This window comes from Nicotiana tomentosiformis, chromosome 5 (assembly GCF_000390325.3).
Source record: "Nicotiana tomentosiformis chromosome 5, ASM39032v3, whole genome shotgun sequence".
Lineage (NCBI taxonomy): Eukaryota > Viridiplantae > Streptophyta > Magnoliopsida > Solanales > Solanaceae > Nicotiana > Nicotiana tomentosiformis.
The window spans coordinates 5,899,306-5,920,809 of record NC_090816.1 but is presented as its reverse complement, the minus strand read 5'-3'; the positions used below and the strand labels follow the sequence as shown (position 1 = coordinate 5,920,809).

At 38.7% G+C, this 21,504-nt stretch overlaps 1 protein-coding gene and 1 long non-coding RNA gene across 2 annotated transcripts; both read right to left on the bottom strand.

The window, feature by feature from the left end:
• Positions 1-375: 375 nt before the first annotated feature.
• Positions 376-7,931, bottom strand: LOC104113942 (protein transport protein SEC23 E-like). The gene is made up of 12 exons (XM_009624263.4): positions 6,900-7,931; positions 6,645-6,818; positions 5,981-6,142; positions 5,451-5,593; positions 4,261-4,336; positions 3,931-4,103; positions 3,647-3,728; positions 2,707-2,784; positions 2,142-2,303; positions 1,774-2,037; positions 1,416-1,520; positions 376-1,023 (listed from the first exon to the last, which is right to left on the bottom strand). Exons 1-12 carry the CDS (start codon positions 7,653-7,655, stop codon positions 874-876), a joined length of 2,325 nt encoding a protein of 774 aa, XP_009622558.1. The 5' UTR covers positions 7,656-7,931; the 3' UTR covers positions 376-873.
• LOC138910755 (uncharacterized) lies at positions 3,174-3,524 on the bottom strand. Its single transcript, XR_011415888.1, has 2 exons — positions 3,405-3,524; positions 3,174-3,350 (listed from the first exon to the last, which is right to left on the bottom strand). It is a non-coding gene; the product is annotated as an uncharacterized lncRNA (long non-coding RNA).
• Positions 7,932-21,504: the final 13,573 nt, after the last annotated feature.

The following is a 21,504-nucleotide window of genomic DNA, read 5'->3' as shown; positions in this document are numbered from 1 at the left end:
AACTCAATTGTAAGTCAAAATTAACCACTTAACTCGCCCATTTACTGATTCAGCTCGACGTGTGGGTAAAATACAAAATTGGCTGGTTGGCCAAAACTAATGACATCCGCCAATCAAAATTTACTGATTCAACTCAACCTACCCATTTAACACCCCTTAAAATTGTGGGTAAAGTACAAAATCATTTAAACATTATCACATGCCCGATGCTTAGAAAAATATCATCACACGAAAGATTGTCAAATCTCTCCATTAGAAAAAAGACTAATTGAAAGGTATATATTGAACCCAAATTTGATTATAAAATCAGTCAAATAGAGTGAGCGCATTGGCCAGCTCTGATACTTGAGTAACATGAAATAAAGGAAGCAAATGTCCATGTATGTATACCCGATACCTTAAAATATAAATTAAGCCCAAAATAAGCAATGTCTTCAAAGACTTCCTGACCTACAAGCCTTGATCCAATCAACTACAACTACGAATCAATACAAAAGCAGACACAAACTATTTGCCTCGTAATGACTAGCAAAAAAAGAAGTTCCCGACATAAATTATCTTCTAACTCAACAGCCTGAGGGAGCACACATGACATTCCACTTAAAACATAACCCCCTTCTCATATAATTAAAGACAACAAAAAAGTCGCATTACCCTTTATTTTTAAAGGAAGCAAAAGTACCCCCCTATACCTGAAAGAATGTCATATGTAGTCCTAGTTTCCAAATAATATCTTGGTCTGACCTCTCATCTTATGGATGATGAAAAGAAAATCATGAACTTTCGACGAGAAGCTGGCAGGGTAGATGAGGCGAACTCAATAAGATCTTCACATAATCGGAACAAGCATTAACAGCCATCTTTCTTCTCTTATCAAGAAGATTGCACTGCCAGCCGCTGAAGATGCTCAAAGAACACTTGAAGACTCACATCGTCTGTAAAGATCACGTCTGATCCAGCTGCCATATCATTTGCATTATTGTACGTAGCAGATGGATTCAATTTTGCCAAAAGGAATCTTGCCTGTCCAGCATGAGTGAAAAGATGTCACATTTACATTCCAATTAAAACAAAATGAGCCAGTAACCACAAGAAGACAAATGTAAATTTTCAGCTTTTTAGGTACAGCCTCCTGTCCGATTCTTTCTCAGGAAATGGTACCTCATACCAGAAGAATATAGAGTAAGAATCACTTCAAAAGATTGTTTAAAAATAGGGATTCCAAAGAGCAAACAAGACTATGCAGAAAAAACCTCATATTCATGCTACTTCATCACTTGGTGATATGATGGAAGTTACTGGTCCTTGCATTTCCTAATTAGGAACTTAAAGTAGATCCTACTCCTTAACAGGCAAGTGGGCATTTATACATCGCACAAGGCAGCAAAAATTAAATTGAAAAATGCATTCATTACCTGGGAGCCATGTTGATCACACACCACCAGTCTTGGAACAGGAAACCTCTCACGGATGATTGCTTGGGCCTCATCATGTGGAACTTGCAACAGCTGTGCAAATGCCTGAAAAGAGGAGAAAGGGGGAAAGAATACATATCTTTGTTTCACAAACACATTATGAAACTGCATCATGCTAGTTTAGCACAAATTATGCATGCTTGAGGAATGAAGAAGAGATGTCCTAGTTTTCCTCATTTAACGTGAGAAGGCTAAAGCACAGGATCTCATCATGAAGCACCGGCAGATTGAAGTTGAAGCTACCACAAATAAGACAAAAAAAATAATAACACTGGATGACAGAAAACGTGAGGCCTACCTGGTGCTCAGGCTGGTTTTGGTATCCCATGTTTCTCCATTGAGCTATTGTCATTCCATGGAAAATAACTACACTAAAATAAGCATCCAACAAGAGAATGCGATCAGCTGCAATGGATGCCACATCCAGCAAGGCTGGGGCAGGCAGTGAATTGAATTGAAATGCCGTTAGTGTTGGCTGAATCATGACAGCAGCATTGCTTATGCCCTCTCGGTTGAGCAACATGCGGAAATATGCTGTCTCATCTGGACTATTATTGAACACCTGTGCCACTCATACATTAGTAAGAATTAAGAACTTGTACATCCATGATATCAATTTGTTAAGTTAGTGACAGAGAAAAGAAAGAACATCCAGAGGTATATTACTTGTAAGAACTGGGATCGCCGTAAATGAAACATGAATTGAGGGAACAATGAAAAAGAAGGATTCAAAGTGAAAGAGGTGGGGTCATCCTTCCGATAGTCACCAAACTTGGCGCAGAGACGAATGAGATTCCGATCTAGCCACCTTGTGGCATCAAAATCTTCCTGAAATCAGTTAGCCAAATTTATCAATAAAACAGAAAGGAGAAGAGGGATATTATGAAGTTCAGGTATGCTATGGTAAACAGATGCTTCAATGCCTGCAATGGAGGAAAACTGAATCCAGTATGTTCAGTGCAGAGAAACTTTAGAACCCGTATATTGGCAAATCCTAAAGAATTTGCATACTTCACCACAATTCATGTTTTTAAGGATAAATTCTTCACTACTTCAAGCATACTCAACTAACCTTGTTGCTTTGCCATTTACCAAAGAATAGCAAGACTACCATAAGGAATTGAGAAGGCCAACAAATAAAATAATGAAACCAAGTAGGCATTCACATATATGCTGTTACTCTATTACTGTAAAACTATGTGCAGAACAAATGATAGTCTAGAGAAGATACCTCCATCTCCATTTTGTAAGAAGCTAATCTAGCCATTACAACCGCAGCAGCCTCTTGATCAAATCCTTGCACCAATTCCTGAGAAAATAGATTTATTGCAGTGTCAAGATTAACAAACACTCGTATGGTCCCCTCAAAATCCAAACAAAAAATTCCTCAACTTGAAGCAAGAGCAAAACCCAAAAGGGAAATTCTCCTTATCGAGATACCCTTTGCAGGAAGCCCTTCTCAGAGGACTTTGAGAGGAATACAGAGAATCTATCAAAATAACAATTTCCAGTTATATCTGCATGGAAATATTGACAAGAGTGGGTTGCTCTAGTAGGGAGCACCCTCCACTTCCAACTAAGAGGTTGTGAGTTCGAGTCACCCCACTAGTGGGATTATACTGGGTGGTTGTTGTATCTACATGAAAATATTATTAAACTATAGACAAGCTCATCCTCAATAGTTGTTGGAAAAAAGAGTTCGATGGAGAAAATATTTTATTGGACTTACAACTGAATTTGAAATTGTTGGGTGATCGACTCATCAAAGTTATAGAAATGCCAATCATTTAGGATGTCTTAAATAGAAAATTAACTCGCATGAAATAGAATGAATAATGTGGTCCTGTTTCACATGTTTATAATACATTATATTCCCTTTTCAATCTCTAACTCTTTAATTTTTCTTTCCTTTTTCCTTGTTTGTGGGGCCAGGGGAATTGAGGGTAATCAGTCTCTTTTTCTCTCCTAAATGCAATCTCAAGTAAACAAAAAGAGCTGCCTCACAAAGCACTACTCACAAGTAACATTACTCTCTATTCTTGGGCACAAGTAACATTACTCTCTATTCTTGGGGAAAAATATATTGGGGTTTGGAGCGATACAGAAGAGAACCGTAATGGAAGTTATTGTCTAAAAAATGATATTTCTAGCTCAAACTTTCAGTCGCACACCTCAGTGCTAACAGCAGCATCAACCCATCTTCTAGTAATGGTCGTGACGCGTAATTTTGTTTGACCATCATGGCTCTGATAACTGCATTTACATCAAAACCAACAATAGTTACATGGTAACTCTTCTGCCCTACTATATAGACTTGTTCAAGAGGAGAAACAGTGTATATAAAGTACACATCTCCTATCCATCAAATAATAACAAAATCTCAGCAATAATAATTTCTTTTTATACTAAATGATAAGAAAGAAATAGAGGCGAATGTTCCTTGTGATCCAAGTACCTCGTGAGAAACTGTATGTACAATTGTGGATTTTGATTGCCTGAAGGGTCTGATTTCTCACTAGATGAAACATCAAAGAAAACAGTCAAGCAAGTGTTTTTGTCGAGACCGCACAGCTTCCAAGCAGTAGTATTCCCCTCACCAATAACCGTGCTGGAAACAGCAGGTCCTTTCTGCATAGCACCAAATTATCAATATCAACTGTCAAAACTGTAACTGGAAAAGTTAACTTTTTTTTTGCAGGAGAACAAGCTTTCAGAATACATCTTAACTGTGTAACATTAGGTAATAACTCACTACTGATAATATGCAAAAGTTTATTGAACTAACCTTTTCTAAAGATGTGCATGGTCCAATTATCCCCTGAATTTTAATATCCTTAGAGCAGTTGATCTCTAATGTACCACTGAAACAATTTAATGCATCATATTCAGTGACAAAATCATTGAATTAAAATATAAAATGAATCTATCACAGTAGAGAGAGAGTCCTACACAATATTTATGCTGCTCAAAAGTACAAATAATATGAATTAAAATACATTCTTCTGTAAGAGTACAATTCATGGGAATCACTTGCATAATGAAAGTTCCCCAACTTACCAAGGTATATCTCCTTTTTGTGTTGGGGATGAATGTGGGGAGAAAAGAGCGCTCCAGGGTTTAGTATTTTATCATAGTGGAGAATGCAATAAGAGAAAGGAAGCCAACTATAAATAGAACACACCAGAAGACATGCACCAAAACTTCCTCTCTAAGGTATAACCACTCTTTCAAGTCCCTTAAGGTTTTATCTTTTAAATAACCGTAACTTACGCGTACTTCGACTAATTCCATAGTCGAGGGGGTACTTGCTATCTCCTACTAGCACAAGTACCAGAGTTACCTGTCCACCAAGGATCGAATAGATTAGAAGAATCGCCTAGCATTTTACCTCCCCTGGAATTTAACATGAGACCTCATGGTTCTCAATCCACTTTATTGATCACTTGGCCACATCCTTGGGTACATCAAGTTCCTTAAGACCCAACTAAATCAATTAACTATAGTGTGAGGATTTCAACTGGTTATTTTCAAGTTGATCGCCGAATTTACTTGGAACAACATATTTACAGGTAAGAAAGTTGGACATATAGCTTCAAGTTGACAATTAAGTAACTCCTCGTCAGTTACTATCAATTTCTTCATTGAATTCATTTGCTATGCACTGCATCTATCACAAGGCAAGGCAGATTCTTTTTTATTCACATATGCTGAGTACTTTAACCCATGCTCTTCCTTTATCTATGTAAACACCCCCCCCCCCCACCCGCTGGTGTACAGCTTGGACCCAAAAAACAACCTTCAAATAAATATATCTTATATTATAGATAATTTCAGCTTTAGGGCCTCTAGAAGTATGATAGTCCCGTCCATAATGTTGGAAATCTTTCCACGGTCAAAACAGCCTTATTGAAAACATAGCAAAAATAGCGTCCTTTGCAAATGAGACAAAATAGAATAACATCTCAGGAAGCTCACTTGAAGGACAGCCCAAGAGACTGTTCACCATCTTCGAAGATGTGCTTGAATGAATCTTTGAAGACAGAATGGCCAAAACTTTCAGCTAGAACAACTAGTCCTCCAGTTTTTTCAATAGCTACTTTCATCTCAGCAACTCCAACCTGAAACACAAAATTGTTATTGCAAAACTAAACATGACATCATCTACTGCCAATTCACGAGCAGCATTAATCAGTCTCAGTTAACCTCTCAAGTTACGTGCATAACACACCAATAAGGACACAAAATAAATATACACATGATACAACTTAATACGCTCAGCGCCCAATATGTTGCACCACGTATATGATGCTCAAATGTTGGAATATTTGTTCAATCAGTTAATAAAAAAATACACATGTAGTAGCTTTTAAGAACCCAGCATAACTGTAAATGAATGTCAGGATCAAATGCATGATTAGTAACTAGAGAAATGCCAGCACCTTCACTTATAAGATTCTATGACACATAACACGTGTCACCATGACAAAGCTAACACAGAGACAAACCTGATCAAGTGCTGAAGCAAACACATCCAAGACGTGACCTTGATTAACAAGCTGCTTTGCAAGTTCCTCATAGAAATTGACTGCCTTTTTGAAAAAGGGTGCTGCATCCTTGTGCAGATCCTTATGAGAACGAACTGGTTCTGAAAGATCTTTTGACACAATCTGCAAAAACGAGGAGATAAGTCAAAGAATAGGAAAAGGCATTGAAATTCATCAGTAATAAGGATTCAATTTAGCCAGGTGACAAATGGCAATAGAGACAAAAAAAATTGTTTTTTCTCCATTAAGGATCGAATTAAGTGCCATTCTCGTAAAGATGCAGGTCTCTAATCGGACTCAAATAAATTTCAAGATTATGACTTTTAGCCTAAAAAATTAGGCAAAAGACAGGGTGACTGCATCTTTTCATGAGCCTTAGAAGAACACTTAAGTGGCAGTCAGTCAGGACACTTGTTTTGGTTCTAACTGTCTCCATACACCAGCAATCGCTTGAGGCTGGTTTTCATTTATAAAATTACCTTACTTTTTGATAAGGTTAAAATTATCTTACTTATCAAAAAGAACAAAGATAACCTTTTTCTTCTTTGGGTTGGGGAGAGGGTAATGCGGGAGTCTGGTGATATGACAAGCACAAAACAGAGTGAAAACAGATTCAAAGGCTCACCGCTCCAGGTCCCTCTGTGCATGGTCCGCCCACTAAGGCCACGATCCGAGCACCAGCACCAGCCAAACAAGCTCCAAGCAATCCAGCAGCTACACTCAAAGCCACACCAGTGCAGCGTAACGCTCTATTTCCCTGTGGGACTGGCCATTGATCCGTGCTCAATTCATCTAACAACTACAAAATAACAATGCGCCAAAACAAGTCAATACACATCAAATAAAGAGACAAATAAATAATTGCCAAGTTGAAACGGACAGAATTCAAGGTATATTCACACTCCGAGGCAGGCAATAAGAATCTGGTAACACCAATACTGGGAGCCCCAATTGGGCCAGGACCGGCCCGTCTTCCACCAACACTACTTCCAAGGCCCAATTGATCCAAAACATGATCTTTAGACAACTCTTTCGATCCCCGAAAAACATAAACCTTCGACATATCCGAAAACCCTAGCTCATGCACCTGGACCTGCGTACCATACGATATAAACCCCACCATAGCATTATCCGGTAACATCCCGATCGCCCGTTTCAATGCCGATTTCGCAAATTCCAATTCCTCCTCAAGCATACACGTGTCCAAAACGAACAAATAAATTGGCGAAATCGAAAAATCTACCGGGTTAGGGTTTTGAGTCGGGTTCGGGCCCGGGTTAGGGAGAGTGTATTGAATTGTGGTGAATTGAGGATAAAGTTCAGCAGGAACATTAGTTTCATTAATTCCCGAATAGTGATGAGGAAAATGGTTACGTTGAAAGCAAAACGGACAGATCCAAATTAGGGCTTGAAAATCAACACGAGCAAAGGGATTGAGAACTGAAGAACAAGTTTTGCATTTAAGCGGCGGGTAAGAGAGCGTGGGGAGATCGGTATGAGGACGGATCAAGTGGATCGAGGTAGCGATTGGGATCACGCACTTGCTTGATTCAACTTTTGTTCGTGGCCATGCGTTCCATGTCATTCGAACTCCGTCGATCCCTTCTGCATCTGGTTGTGCCATCTCTGTCGCCATTGATGAGATTCAAAAGACCTTCCCTTTACGATTTGAAATTGGTGTGTTTGTGTGTGAATTGGGAACAAAATACAAAGAGAAACTCTCTGTGTGTGTGAATTGGCGCGACCCCAAAGGGAGGAAGGGGGGAGAGAGAAGGGGTAGAGGGGTCACACCGAGAAAAGGAGGAGGAAATTCAGTCAAACACTGAACGATGTGAAGAAGGGAGAGATTTAGCTATGGAATAAAGCAAGTCCGGGTGGGTTGTGGTTACACAGGGACTTTGGTTCTGGTAATCTGAATGAATTTGGGAAATTTTTTATTCAATGAGAGAGAAAATTTGTAAAATAATCCTTATGTTTGGAATAGTTTTAAAATAATACAAAGGGTCGTTTCGTAGGCGGGACAAGGTAGAATAAGATGCACGATTAAATTTATATATTATTTGATTGACGGTATAAATTATTATTCGATATAAATTTAATCTCAAATTTAATCATGTATATCTCATCATATCCCATTAAATTTGGGATTATTCATCCTGCCTCCAAGTAAAATAAAATAGTCTCTGTACCAAACGACCCCTAAATATACTTCTAAGCAATGTTTTTTAAAAGAATCAACACTGATCTCCCTCAAATATTTAATGAATTTTAGTTGTTAGATTTAATACTATAAAAAAAATTAGGCCAAATACATACACATCCCCTTAAATTTGACACCAAATTTCACTTAAACACTTTAAACTAAGGCTTGTTCCTATTGAATATCTAAACTTTCTACAAAATGTTCCTATTAAACACATTTTGCTAATATGTAATAGTACGTATTTTTCACATCTTACAGGTGCGTGAAAAGTTTATCTTGCATATTGTTCACCGAAAAATGCATACTTTTTGGCCGGAAAGTAATCTACAATAATTACCTTTTCTCTAAACAATTTTCAAACTATTTTCTTCTTCTATGGCCATCTCCACCACTTACTTTCCTTTTTTTATATCTTGTCAGCCACCATAATTACCGACTCATCTTGCTCCTTTAAATTCGACCACTGTCACCATCATCATCACCTCTTTCTCCTTCAAATCCAACCACCAACATCACCACTATCTCCTCCCCGATCTTTTTCATTTCCGCAGTCGGCCACCATATCCACCACTATCTTTTTCTTCTTCGAATTCGGCGTTGCTACCACATCATCATCACCACCACCACCACTTCCTTCAAGTCCGATCACTACCACCACTGCCTTCTTCTTTATCAAATCTGACCATTATCACTGCAATTTTCATCCTTTTATCAGATTCGGGCGCCCACCACGACAATCGCATTTTAATATAGGTAAATTTAATTTTTTTTTGAAGAAGAATCGAAGTAAATAAAAGGCTAACAGACAAGTTAATGATCGCCTACTATGAGATGTCATTCATAAGACTTGAATACAAAAAAACTTTCATTAAGATTTGTATTGTAGCTAAAGTTGGTTGATAGCAGATTCTGTCGGTGACGGCGACGGTATTCCCTGCCATAAACTCTATTTTTCTCTTTCTTTTTGGGGTCAGATTATTTTTAATATTGCCTATTTTATTTTTACTGACATGTAATTTTTTTATTGGTTTGGTCTTCCATTTTAAAAGAGAGTGAGATTCACGTATTAATGTTGGTTTGGAATTATCAACTTTGTGTTTAATAGGTATATTTTATATGGAGTTCAAGTGGTCAATAGGAACATGCATTGGTTGAGGTGTCTAAGTGGAATTTGGTGTAAGTTTAAGGGGCTGTCTATGTGATGATAGGCTATAATTACGTATTTTAGTCGCTTAATACACTCTAATTTACTGCACTTTAATTGAGTTTGAGCTTTAATCGCTAGTGTTTTGCACTAATTGTGTGTTTTATGCCTTGTAGGAGTGATTTCGAGCTATGTAGATGTTATGGAATAAATTTAAGTGATTTGGAGCTTTGAAGTCTGAGTAAAAGCTCAAGATATTAAGCCAGGATCGTGTTCGGGGATCAACAAGTGATAGTTAAGAACGAACGAAGAATCGAGTAGGCATATTGCGCACTGTCTAGTAAACTGTACATAACTTTTCACTCAGAACTCCATTTGAGCTCCGCAATATATGGTTGGCAATATAATTCGAAGGGCTACAACTTTCATGTTTTACGTTTTTCCATATTCCAAAAAGAACAGGGTACACAGTACACGACAAGTGCTCGACCGCGCACTGGCCGCAGATGTGAGGCAAAAACTGGCCAAAATCCGCGGCCAAATCCGCGGTTGAATCCGCGGCCGCGGACGTCCTGACCTGGAAAAGTGTCCTTTTTCGCGTAGGAGATGGTATAATTGTTTGGGCCCGACCCTACTTGTATATATACATGAAAAAATAGTATTTTGAGTACTTTTGACATATTTTTGACACAATTTAGACCTAAGGAGGCTAAGGAGACTTGGGATTCGATCTAAGAAGGCAAGAACACACTAAGAGCAAGGCGGAGAATTCTTTTACAAGTTTCTCACTTCCTTATTCCTATTTCTATTATTGGTTATGAATTTTAGTATTGTAGTTATGCATACTATTATGAATAGCTAATTTGTTATCTAGGGTTTTGATGGAACCTCTTGGAGGATGAATTCTTGTTATGTTTTAGTATAATTTAACCTTTGAATTTGTCTATTTATTCAACTGCATGCTTATTTAAGTTGATTGAATGGCCATCGATTGACTGTGCCTATTTATTATGTGTTGCTTGAGAAAAGATACATATTTAGGTAGTTGCCGAACAACATAACTCTTAACGTATGTGAGAAATCAATACAGTGGGTTTAAAGGTAGGTTTAGAAATAACAAATCTTTGACGTGGTCATAGTGAGCGGTTGGATGAAGCCAACTAGCGTAATTGGATCTTTGGGTGACTTGGGAGGAACATATGCATACTACCTGTTTGTTGATTTGCCTTAATGAGTGTTGAATATAAATTGTGACCAATTGTGTGAGTGAAATCTGAGTAACCGCCATTGGGTCACATATTCTGCTCTCCACTGATTGTAGTATTTATTATGTAGGTAACATGCAACCTTCAAGGAAGAGACGCGTTACCGGGGTCTCATCAAGTGGTCATGGAGGCTCATCTCGGGGACGGGCACCGACCAATGCAGCTCAGTTTGATCGTACCAGGTTTGTCTCCAGAGCTGCTCAAGACCGTTTCAGTTTGAAGGCCACTAAAAAACGTGTACCGGAAAGGGGTATTGACAGGGCGTACCTCCAGGATGAGTGCTATAATATGTATCGGGAGTTGATCAGGCACAGATTTGATAGCTTTTTCTAATAACCGGAGGAGGGTAACTTGATGCTTGTCCGGGAGTTCTATGCCAACTGCCCCCGAACCTGAGGATAGAATATGCATTGTGCGACACACGAGGGTGGATGCCTCGATAGAAGCCATCAGGAGAGTATATCGATTGCCAGAATTTAATAGGGAGGAGAATTTCTATGATACTTACAGGAGAGAACCCATCACATGGAACATGTTTTTCAGAACTATCTGTGCACCTGACAAAGAGGTAGTGTGGTTTGTGCCGGGATTGAAGTTACACTCTGCCTCACTCACTTTTGAAGGAAAGTGCTGGTTGTACATCATCAACAGTCGCTTGATGCCGTCCCACAACACCACGGACGTAAATGGTCCGAGAGCTGCCTTGATCTGGTGCTTCGTGAATGGCCACGACTTTGATGTGGCCAGGGTTATTCAGTCTGAGATGTTTGTCTGTTCAACACAGAAGAGGTATGTGTTCTTTTTCCCCTCTCTGATCACTAGATTGTGTCGGGCAGCAAGGGTGCCTGAGAACCCAAATGCGGATGGCATGGTAAAGAAAGAAGCAAAGTTTTGGGCAGACAAAGTGACCATCGGAAAAGACCCGGTGGCACCAGGGGTAACTCATTGTGACGATTCTAATGAGTCAGAAGAGGGCGATGAAGGGCATGAGGAGGTTGAACCTGCCTCACCCCCACAGGAACAAGCTGCAGTGATTGAAGGATCATCCCAGGTCAGACGGAGTACACGGATGACAGCCTTAGAACAAACACATGGCAGGACTGCGCACTTCCGTCATGGAGTTGGGGGCTAGAGTTGATACTTTGGCCACCCAAAATGCGAAGTCAGAAAAGAAAATCATGGGTTGGCTGTGTGCGCTGGGGAGAACGTGTCATCTCGACCCTGGCACTGTCTCCGATCAAGACTGATCCACCAGGGAAGTTCCTTTACCTCACATTACTTTACTTTCTATGACAAGGGGACATGCCATTTTTTTAAGTATGGGGTGGGGGATACTTTGTTGTATGTTGTATGTAGATAGTTTCGTAGTTTATTTGTATAAATCAATTTTGACTTGGCCCGACGATGGATATCATTTGACGAGTTTCTTGAGGGACTAAATTCGGGGGAAAAAAACCAAAAAATGATTTTCTTTTGTAGTAGTGTATCAATTCCCCATTGGTTTTTCTTTAAATCACGGTTCTTTTCCAAGGTTTTTGTTTGAATCGGGTGTAGTTAGCTTTTTATTTTTAGTTAGAAACTTATGGGCTATGGGCAAAATTAGAATAGGATCCATTAATTTCGTCATGCCTTTAATATAGCGGTTACTTTAGTGTTACACCAGGGTGAAAAATATGCGACAAGTGCGCAGCCGCGCACTGGCCGCGGATGTGAGGCAGAAACTGGCCAAAATCAGCGGCCAAATCCGTGGTTGAATCCGTGGCCGCAGACGTCCTGACCTGGAAAAGTGTCCGTTTTCGCGTAGGAGAGGCTATAATTGTTTGGGCCCGATCCTACTTGGTATATATACATGGAAAACTGTATTTTGAGTACTTTTGACATATTTTTGACACAATTTAGACCTAAGGAGGCTAAGGAGACTCGGGATTCGACCTAAGGAGGCAAGAACACACTAGGAGCAAGGCGGAGAATTCTTCTACAAGTTTCTCACTTCCTTCTTCCTATTTTTATTATTGGTTATGAATTTTAGTATTGTAGTTATGCATACTATTATGAATAGCTAATTTGTTATCTAGGGTTTTGATGGAACCTCTTGGAGGATGAATTCTTGTTATGTTTTAATATAATTTAACCTTTGAATTTGTCTATTTGTCTAACTACGTGCTTATTTCAGTTGATTGAATGGCTACCGATTAACTGTGCCTATTTATTATGCGTTGCTTGAGAAAAGATACATATTTAAGTGGTTGCTGAACAACATAACTCTTAACGTATGTGAGAAATCAATACAACGAGTTTAAAGGTAGGTTTAGAAAATAACAAAGTTTTGACGTGGTCATAGTGAGCGGTTCCATGAAGCCAACTAGCGTAGTTCGAGAGAATATGTCTAGTAAATTATTGTAGTTGCTCGAGAGATAATTACGGCTCCTAAAGTGCTCACGATCAGTAGAGAATACATCGGCGAAATTGTTGGGAACATAGCTGGAACGATTTTGACAATTAGGGAAATCATAACTCTAGACCTCCTTAATTTAGTCTCCAACCCTTTGTCTCGTTGGTTGATAATTTTACTGCTTTCTAGTATTTGCTAGTTAATTCATTAGAAATATAAATCTAAATCTTTATAATTTAGAAAATTGTTCAAACTTGTCTTCTTAGTGATATTAAAAAGTTATAGCTAAGCCTTAGTTCTCTGTGGGATTTAACTCCGGACTTTTAGATCAGATTATATTTGCAGTGACCGCTTATCCTTTTTAGGACTAGAGTTGGGCGTGATCAAATTTTGGCGCCGTTGCCGGGCAACTAACGGTGTAGTTGTAGGTGTACATATCTCTAGGTTGCATGTTTGAACTTTTATTTTTGTTTTCTTGTATTTGATTATCTTATTTTTTTAATTTTTTGTTTTTGACTTGAGAGACATGGAATCTTGGAATTATGAGAGTTTTGATGTTGGTAATTCTACTTTTGATCTTCCTTATGCATATTGTAGAGGAAACCACCCATTGCAAAATTATCAAAATATTTTCGAGAGTGAGTTATGTGCACCAACTCAATCTTATGTGTGGAATGTGTGTGATATGTGTGGTGGTCAAGATGGTCACTTTCATGGTTGTGCTTATACTTCTTATCTTCCTCCAAACCCTTACTATGATGGTTCTTCTTTTTCTTGTGAAGTTAATAGGAAAAAAGAACCCAGAGATGATGACCTGAAAGAGATCAAGGATATGCTAAAGTGCCTTGTGGAGCAAAATAATGAGAAACAACTTCACATAAAAAGGCAAGATGATGTTATTCGCAACCTGGAGGCACAAGTGCGTCAATTAGTTGAAGCATTTAATGCTCAACCAGCTGATATTGTGGATAGTAGCCAAAAAGAGCTTGTATTAGATGCAAAATTTGAGGTGCTAAGGGAGGAGGCTAGAGTAGAACATCAACAATCAATTGAACTAGATTTTGAAGATGTCGATATTGTAAAAGAGATACTAGAGTCAACCAAGGACGCTGAGGATATAAATTTAGTTAACTCTAGTGTAATTGGTGTTGAGGATGTCGAAAATCTTGAAGTTCATGCATTTGAGCGCGTTGGACCTCATTTCAAACACTTCTCTACATTATGTTCAGACAGTGAAATGGGAATGGATCTTTAAGAGCATAAAAAGCAGTACAGGAAAGAGGTAGATGAGCCTTATATTTTGAAATTTTCAAGGCCGTCTAGGCAAGGTGACACTCCTCGGAGGAGAGCCAAAAAGTGGACGAGAATTCATTTAATTTTTGGCTCGCAACAATTTGTATCGCCCTAAGAGCATGATCATAGAGCAGAATCAAAACTTGGGGGCCAATTCATAAGTTGAAGGTGGAGACAAAAGTAGTTCACATCGTGTCGCGATGTTAAATCAAGTGCTTGTTGGGAGGCAACCCAGCTTTAATGCTTTCTTTTATTTTTTGTTTTTTAAATTATACTATGTTTATAGTGTCGATTTTTTATTTTTTAGGAGTATGGAAAGCAAAGCCATTAGAAGGATGCAACAGCAAACCAGATGGTTGGAACTAAGTGTGAGGTACCCGCACGAAGGACCAGATCTGGGAGAAGTCTGAGTACCTCAGGAGCTGCTAGTGCTTCGGCCTTTGGCCGACCAATGAGTTTCTTTTACCCTCTTGTATTTATGTGTGTGCATTGGGGAGAATGCAAAATTTTAAGTGTAAGGTGAGGAGATTGTTTGAGTGACTTTCTATATTATTTTAGTCGTGTTAGTTTAATTGGATAATACTTTTTATTTTTTAAATAGAAAATATTGGACTTTTTCCGACGATGGATCTATTAGACAATTTTCTTGAGGGATTTAAGTCGAAAGAAAAAAGACAAAAAGATTTTCTTTTGTTAGGTAGTGTAGCAATTACCCCTTGGTTTTTTTTTGTGTCGCGGTTCTTTTCCAAGGGTTTTGTTTGAAGCGGGTGTAGCTAGTTTTATTTTTTTAGGAATAGGAGCGATTGTGTTGTGTTTTGAATTGAAGAAATATCTCTTGCCTTTGTTATGCATTGAGAATAGTGAGTACTTTGGTTGTGACGCTTAGGCTCAGTTCTTGAATCTTGTATAAGTACCTTCAATTATATGAATTTAAATTTGCTTAACTGCTTTGACTAGAGTGTCTTGATGAATCCAATCTTGAGTGAATTATGTGCCATGTGTGTGTGAGGTTTGGGTGTTATTCTGTGCATTACATTTGATGCCTAGAACTTGCCCCGTGTATTTGCAAAGCGAAATAGTAGTTTTGTTCAATCTTGGAAGTGATATATGTGTTTCTTTGTTGAGCCATATATATATTTTACCCGCCTAATTGTTATGTATCGTAGTTAACCCATTTGAGCTTGCAATCCTGTTTCTTTGGCAACCCCATTACAAGCCTTACCCCATTTGTTTGAATTAACCATCTATTTGAACCTTCGAACCTCTCATGAGCACTTGAATTATTATGAACTGTGTAAAAGTTAAAGTGTGGGGTGGGTGGTTTGGCTTTTGAGTGGAAATAATGAAATAAGGAGAAAGGTGCATTGTTTTGAAAAAGTAAGAGCCACTTGAATTGAAAAAGAAAGAAAAGGAAAAAAGAAATAGTTGTATTGCTGTGAAAAAAATATATTCCTTGATAAGTGGTGACTCTTGATGTAATTGTGCTTAAAGAAGTATTGGGTAATATACATTGATGTGAAGGTGGAGTTTGGTTTGACATAAGTATGGAGTTTGAATGTTAAAGTATATGTATTAAAGTGCTTAGGGAGGTGTAGTCACTCTTATATCTAAATGTATCATACTCGTCCCGCAACTTACATTACAACCAAATAAAGTCCTACTTGATCCTAGACTGAATGAGCTCGATTAGAAGAGTAGTACACTACGGGTAAGCCTATGGTGCATCTTTTGTGGCATATGAATGTTATTTCCGAGAGTGAGTGAATTTCCGAACATTAAGAACAATGCACAATTTTAAGTGTGGGTGAGGAGATTGTTTGGATGACTTTCTATGCTATTTTAGTCGTGTTAGTTTAATTGGATAATACTTTTTATTTTTTAAATAGAAAATATTGGACTTTTCCCGACGATGGATCTATTAGACAATTTTCTTGAGGGATTTAAGTCGAAAGAAAAAAGACAAAAAGATTTTCTTTTGTTAGGTAGTGTAGCAATTACCCCTTGATTTTTCTTTGTGTCGCGGTTCTTTTTCAAGGGTTTTGTTTGAACCGGGTGTAGCTAGTTTTATTTTTTTTAGGAATAGGAGCTATTGTGTTGTGTTTTGAATTGAAGCAATATCTCTTGCCTTTGTTATGCCTTGAGAATAGTGAGTACTTTGGTTGTGACGCTTAGGCTCAGTTCTTGACTCTTGTATAAGTACCTTAAATTGTATGAATTTAAATTTGCTTAACTGCTTTGACTAGAGTGTCTTGATGAATCCAATCCTGAGTGAATTATGTGCCATGTGTGTGTGAGGTTTAGGTGTTATTCTGTGCATTACATTTGATGCCTAGAACTTGCCCCGTGTATTTGCAAAGCGAAATAGTAGTTTTGTTCAGTCTTGGAAGTAATATAGGCGTTTCTTTGTTGAGCTATATATATATTTTACCCGCCTAATTGTTATGTATCGTAGTTAACCCATTTGAGCTTGCAATCCTGTTTATTTGGCAACCACATTACAAGCCTTACCCATTTATTTGAATTAACCATCTATTTGAACTTTCTAACCTCTCATGAGTACTTGAATTATTGTGAACTGTGTAAAAGTTAAAGTGTGGGGTGGGTGGTTTGGCTTTTGAGTAGAAATAATGAAACAAGAAGAAAGGTGCATTGTTTTGAAAAAGTAAGAGCCACTTGAATTGAAAAATAAAGAAAAGGAAAAGAAATAGTTGTATTGCTGTGAAAAAAAAAATTCCTTGATAAGTGGTGACTCTTGATGTAATTGTGCTTAAAGAAGTATTGGGTAATATACATTGATGTGAAGGTGGAGTTTGGTTTGACATAAGTATGGGGTTTGAATGTTAAAGTATATGTATTAAAGTGCTTAGGGAGGTGTAGTCACTCTTATATCTAAATGTATCCTACCCGTCCCGCAACCTACATTACAACCAAATAAAGTCCTACTTGATCCTAGACTGAATAAGCTCGATTAGTAGACTAGTACACTACGGGCAAGCCTATGGTGCATCTTTTGTGGCATATGAATGTTATTTTCGAGAGTGAGTGAATTCTTTCTATCTTGAGTTCCTAAGTGTTCTTAAATTTTATTGAGTGGAACTACTCTCTTTTGTTGTGTGAGGGCACTTGATTCATGAAGGAAAGGTAATGTCAGTGACCTTTATGTTAGAGTAAGTGAGTGAGTTGTGAATAATGTGTGGTACTTGTAAGTCAAATCTTGAGGTGAAGATGTTACGCTTTTGTGCTTTGTCTATTTTAAGTATTCTTGGTGTGATTAGTTAGGAGAATTATTTAAAAAGGCCGTGTCTATATAAAATGTAGTTTGATTTCTCGAGAACGAGCAATGGTTTAAGTGTGAGGTGTAGATGATAGGATATAATTACGTATTTTAATCGCTTATTACACTCCAATTTACTGCACTTTAATTGAGTTTGAGCTTTAATCGCTAGTGTTTTGCACTAATTATGTGTTTTATGCCTTGTAGGAGTGATTCCGAGCTATGTAGATGTTATGAAATGAATTCAAGTAATTTTGAGCTTTGAAGTCTGAGTAAAAGCCCAAGGAATTAAGCTGGGATCGTGTTCGGGGATCAACAAGTGATAGTTAAGAACGAACGAAGAATCGAGTAGGCATATTGCGCACTGTCTAGTAAAATGTGCATAACTTTTCACTAAGAACTCCATTTCAGCTCTGCAATATATGGTTGGCAATATAATTCGAAGGGCTACAACTTTCATGTTTTACGTATTTTCAAATTCCAAATAGAACAGGGTACACAGTATGCAAAAAGTGCTCAGCCGCGCACTGGCCGCAGATGTGAGGCAGAAACTGGCCAAAATCCGCGGCCAAATCCGCGGTTGAATCCGCGGCCGCGGACGTCCTGACCTGGAAAAGTGTCCTTTTTCGCGTAGGAGATGGTATAATTGTTTGGGCCCGACCCTACTTGGTATATATACATGGAAAAATGGTATTTTGAGTACTTTTGACATATTCTTGACACAATTTAGACCTAAAGAGGCTAAGGAGACTGGGGATTCGACCTAAGGAGGCAAGAACACACTAGGAGCAAGGCGGAGAATTCTTTTACAAGTTTCTCACCTCCTTCTTCCTATTTCTATTATTGGTTATGAATTTTAGTATTGTAGTTATGCATACTATTATGAATAGCTAATTTGTTATCTAGGGTTTTGATGGAACCTCTTGGAGGATGAATTCTTGTTATGTTTTAGTATAATTTAACCTTTGAATTTGTCTATTTGTTCAACTACGTGCTTATTTCAGTTGATTGAATGGCCATCGATTGACTGTGCCTATTTATTATGTGTTGCTTGAGAAAAGATACATATTTAAGTGGTTGCTGAACAACATAACTCTTAACGTATGTGAGAAATCAATACAACGAGTTTAAAGGTAGGTTTAGAAATAACAAAGTTTTGACGTGGTCATAGTGAGCGGTTCGATGAAGCCAACTAGCGTAGTTCGAGAGAATATGTCTAGTAATTTATTGTAGTTGCTCGAGAGAGAATTACGGCACCTAAAGTGCTCACGATCAGTAGAGTACATCGGCGAAATTGTTGGGAGCTTAGGTGGAAGGATTCCGATAATTAGGGAAATTATAACTCTAGACCTCTTTAATTTATTCTCCAACCCTTTGTCTCGTTAGTTGATAATTTTACTGTTTTCTAGTATTTGCTAGTTAATTCGTTAGAAATATAAATCTCAATCTTTATAATTTAGAAAATTATTCAAACTTTTCTTCTTAGTGAAATTAAAAAGCTATAGCTAAGCCTTAGTTCTCTGTGGGATTCGACTCCGAACTTTTAGACCAGATTATATTTGCAGCGACCACTTATCCTTTTTAGGACTAGAGTTGGGCGTGATCAAATTTTGGTACCGTTGCCGGGGAACCCATTATTTTCTTACTTTGGTTGTTGTAATTGATTTTGAATGACTTTGACCGATTTACTAGTGTGCAGGGCAAATATTATGTGCATCGGAAGGATTCAGGGGTCGAATTTAACCCGAGAATAGGTAAAAATGCGGCAAAGACAAAAATTGGCTGGGAACTGAGATCCGCGACCGCGAATTGGACCGCGGATATGGCCGCGGATTTTGTCATGTGTTCTGTCCCCCGTCCGCGGCCGCGGATTGGGGCGCAGATATTTTGTCCCCCTCTGCCTAGAATTCGCGATCGCGAATTGGACCGCGGATATGGGGCGTGTCCAGTTAAGTTTTTTTAATTTTTTTGTCAATTTTTTTTATGTTCCCTAATTTAATCACCCATCACCCCCACTCCCCCCCACTTCTCTTCTTTCCTTTCTAACTTCAAGTCCCCAAACCCTTCTCCTTCCCCCCCACAATCCCTTCCCCCATATTTTCCTTTAAACACAATACTCCTCTCCTTCCTTCTCTTCTCCACTCAACCAATCTCCAACATACGTTCTTCTCAAGATCTCTGAGTAAGTACATGATTTTATTCCTCTTTCTTAGTTTTTTTCTTTTTTTCTTTTCAGTGATTTTTTTTTTCTTTCAATCTTTTCCCTTGCTATTGTTTGTATAGGGTAGTAAAATCATAGGTGCTTTTGTCTGAAATTTGGATTGTGGTTTATATGTGGTATATGAAGGCTCTTTGAATTGGTTGATTTGGGAGAAGCCATTATTGGGTTTGTGATGAATGGTAGTCTAATTGGGTCTTTGGGTGACTTGGGGGGAACATATGCACACTACCTGTTTGTTGATTTGCCTTAATGAGTGTTGAATATTAATTGTGACCAATTATGTAAGTGAAGTCTGAGTAACCGCCATTGTGTCACATATTCCGCTCTCCAGTGATAGTAGTATTTATTGGTGTAGGTAACATGCAACCTTCAAGGAAGAGACGCGCTACCAGGGCCTCATCAAGTGGTCATGGAGGCTCATCTCGAGGACGGGCACCGACCAATGCAGCTCAGTTTGATCATACCAGGTTTGTCTCCAGAGCTGCCCAAGACCGTTTCAGCTTGAAGGCCACTAAAAAACTTGTACCGGAAAGGGGTATTGACAGGGCGTCCCTCCAGGATGAGTGCCCTAATATGTATCGGGAGTTGATCAGGCGCAGATTGGAAAGCTTTTTCTAAGAGCCGGAGGGGGGTAACTTGATGCTTGTCCGGGAGTTCTATGCCAATTGCCCCGAACATGAGGATAGAATATGCATTATGCGACACACGAGGGTGGATGCCTCGATAGAAGCCATCATGAGAGTGTATCGATTGCCTGAATTCAATGAGGATGAGGATTTCTATAATACTTACAGGAGAGAACCCATCACATGAAACATGTTTTTCAGAACTATATGTGCACCGGACAAAGAGGTAGTGTTGGTTGTGCCGGGATCGAAGCTACACTCTGCCTCACTCACTTTTGAAGGAAAGTGCTGGTTGTACATCATCAACAGTCGCTTGCTGCCGTCCCACAACACCACAGAGGTAAATGGTCCGAGAGCTGCCTTGATCTGGTGCTTCGTGAATGGCCACGACTTTGATGTGGCCAAGGTTATTCAGTCTGAGATATTCGCCCGTTCAACACAGAAGAGGTATGGGTTCTTTTTCCCCTCTCTGATCACTAGATTGTGCCGGGAAGCAAGGGTGCCTGAGAACCCAAATGCGGATGGCATGGTAAAGAAAGAAGCAAAGTTCCGGGCAGACAAAGTGACCATCGGGAAAGACCCGGTGGCACCAGGGACAACTCATAGTGACGATTCTAATGAGTCGGAAGAGGGCGATGAAGGGCAGGAGGAGGTTGAAATTTCATTTATAGATCCACACAACTACAAAGAGATAATTATGAGAGACATCTATGCAAAAACTTAATATTTTTGCTACAGGGTCCTTGGCATTATTAAAGTAGATCCCAATACCTATTTGAATAGGAGGAGACAACTGAATATAACCTATATAGTACATTAGTGAGTATATCGGGCACCATGAGAACCTTGTGATTTGACATAAATTATGGCATACATCTCTAAAGAGAGTGACGAGGCCAAACATCATCCCAGAAGCGAATCAGCTTACCATTGCCCATAACTTTGCCCGAATGCAAAAAAGAGCAGGTGACAATTAGTTTAAGAAGTTTGTTGAAAAAAAACTTTGAAGTAATAAGCAATTTTGTCCAACTATGTTTGACTTACTATTTGTGTCTACATAGTACAAT

What these genes read in the sequence shown, in the direction of transcription:
- LOC104113942 (XM_009624263.4), bottom strand. Translation starts at nt 7,655, where the DNA reads ATGGCGACAGAGATGGCACAACCAGATGCAGAAGGGATCGACGGAGTT. An exon ending in TTGCTTCAGCACTTGATCAG is followed by an intron (nt 5,594 to 5,980) that starts GTTTGTCTCTGT and finishes TTTGTGTTTCAG; the next exon opens with GTTGGAGTTGCTGAGATGAA. An exon ending in ATGCTGCTGTTAGCACTGAG is followed by an intron (nt 2,785 to 3,646) that starts GTGTGCGACTGA and finishes CTATTTTCTCAG; the next exon opens with GAATTGGTGCAAGGATTTGA.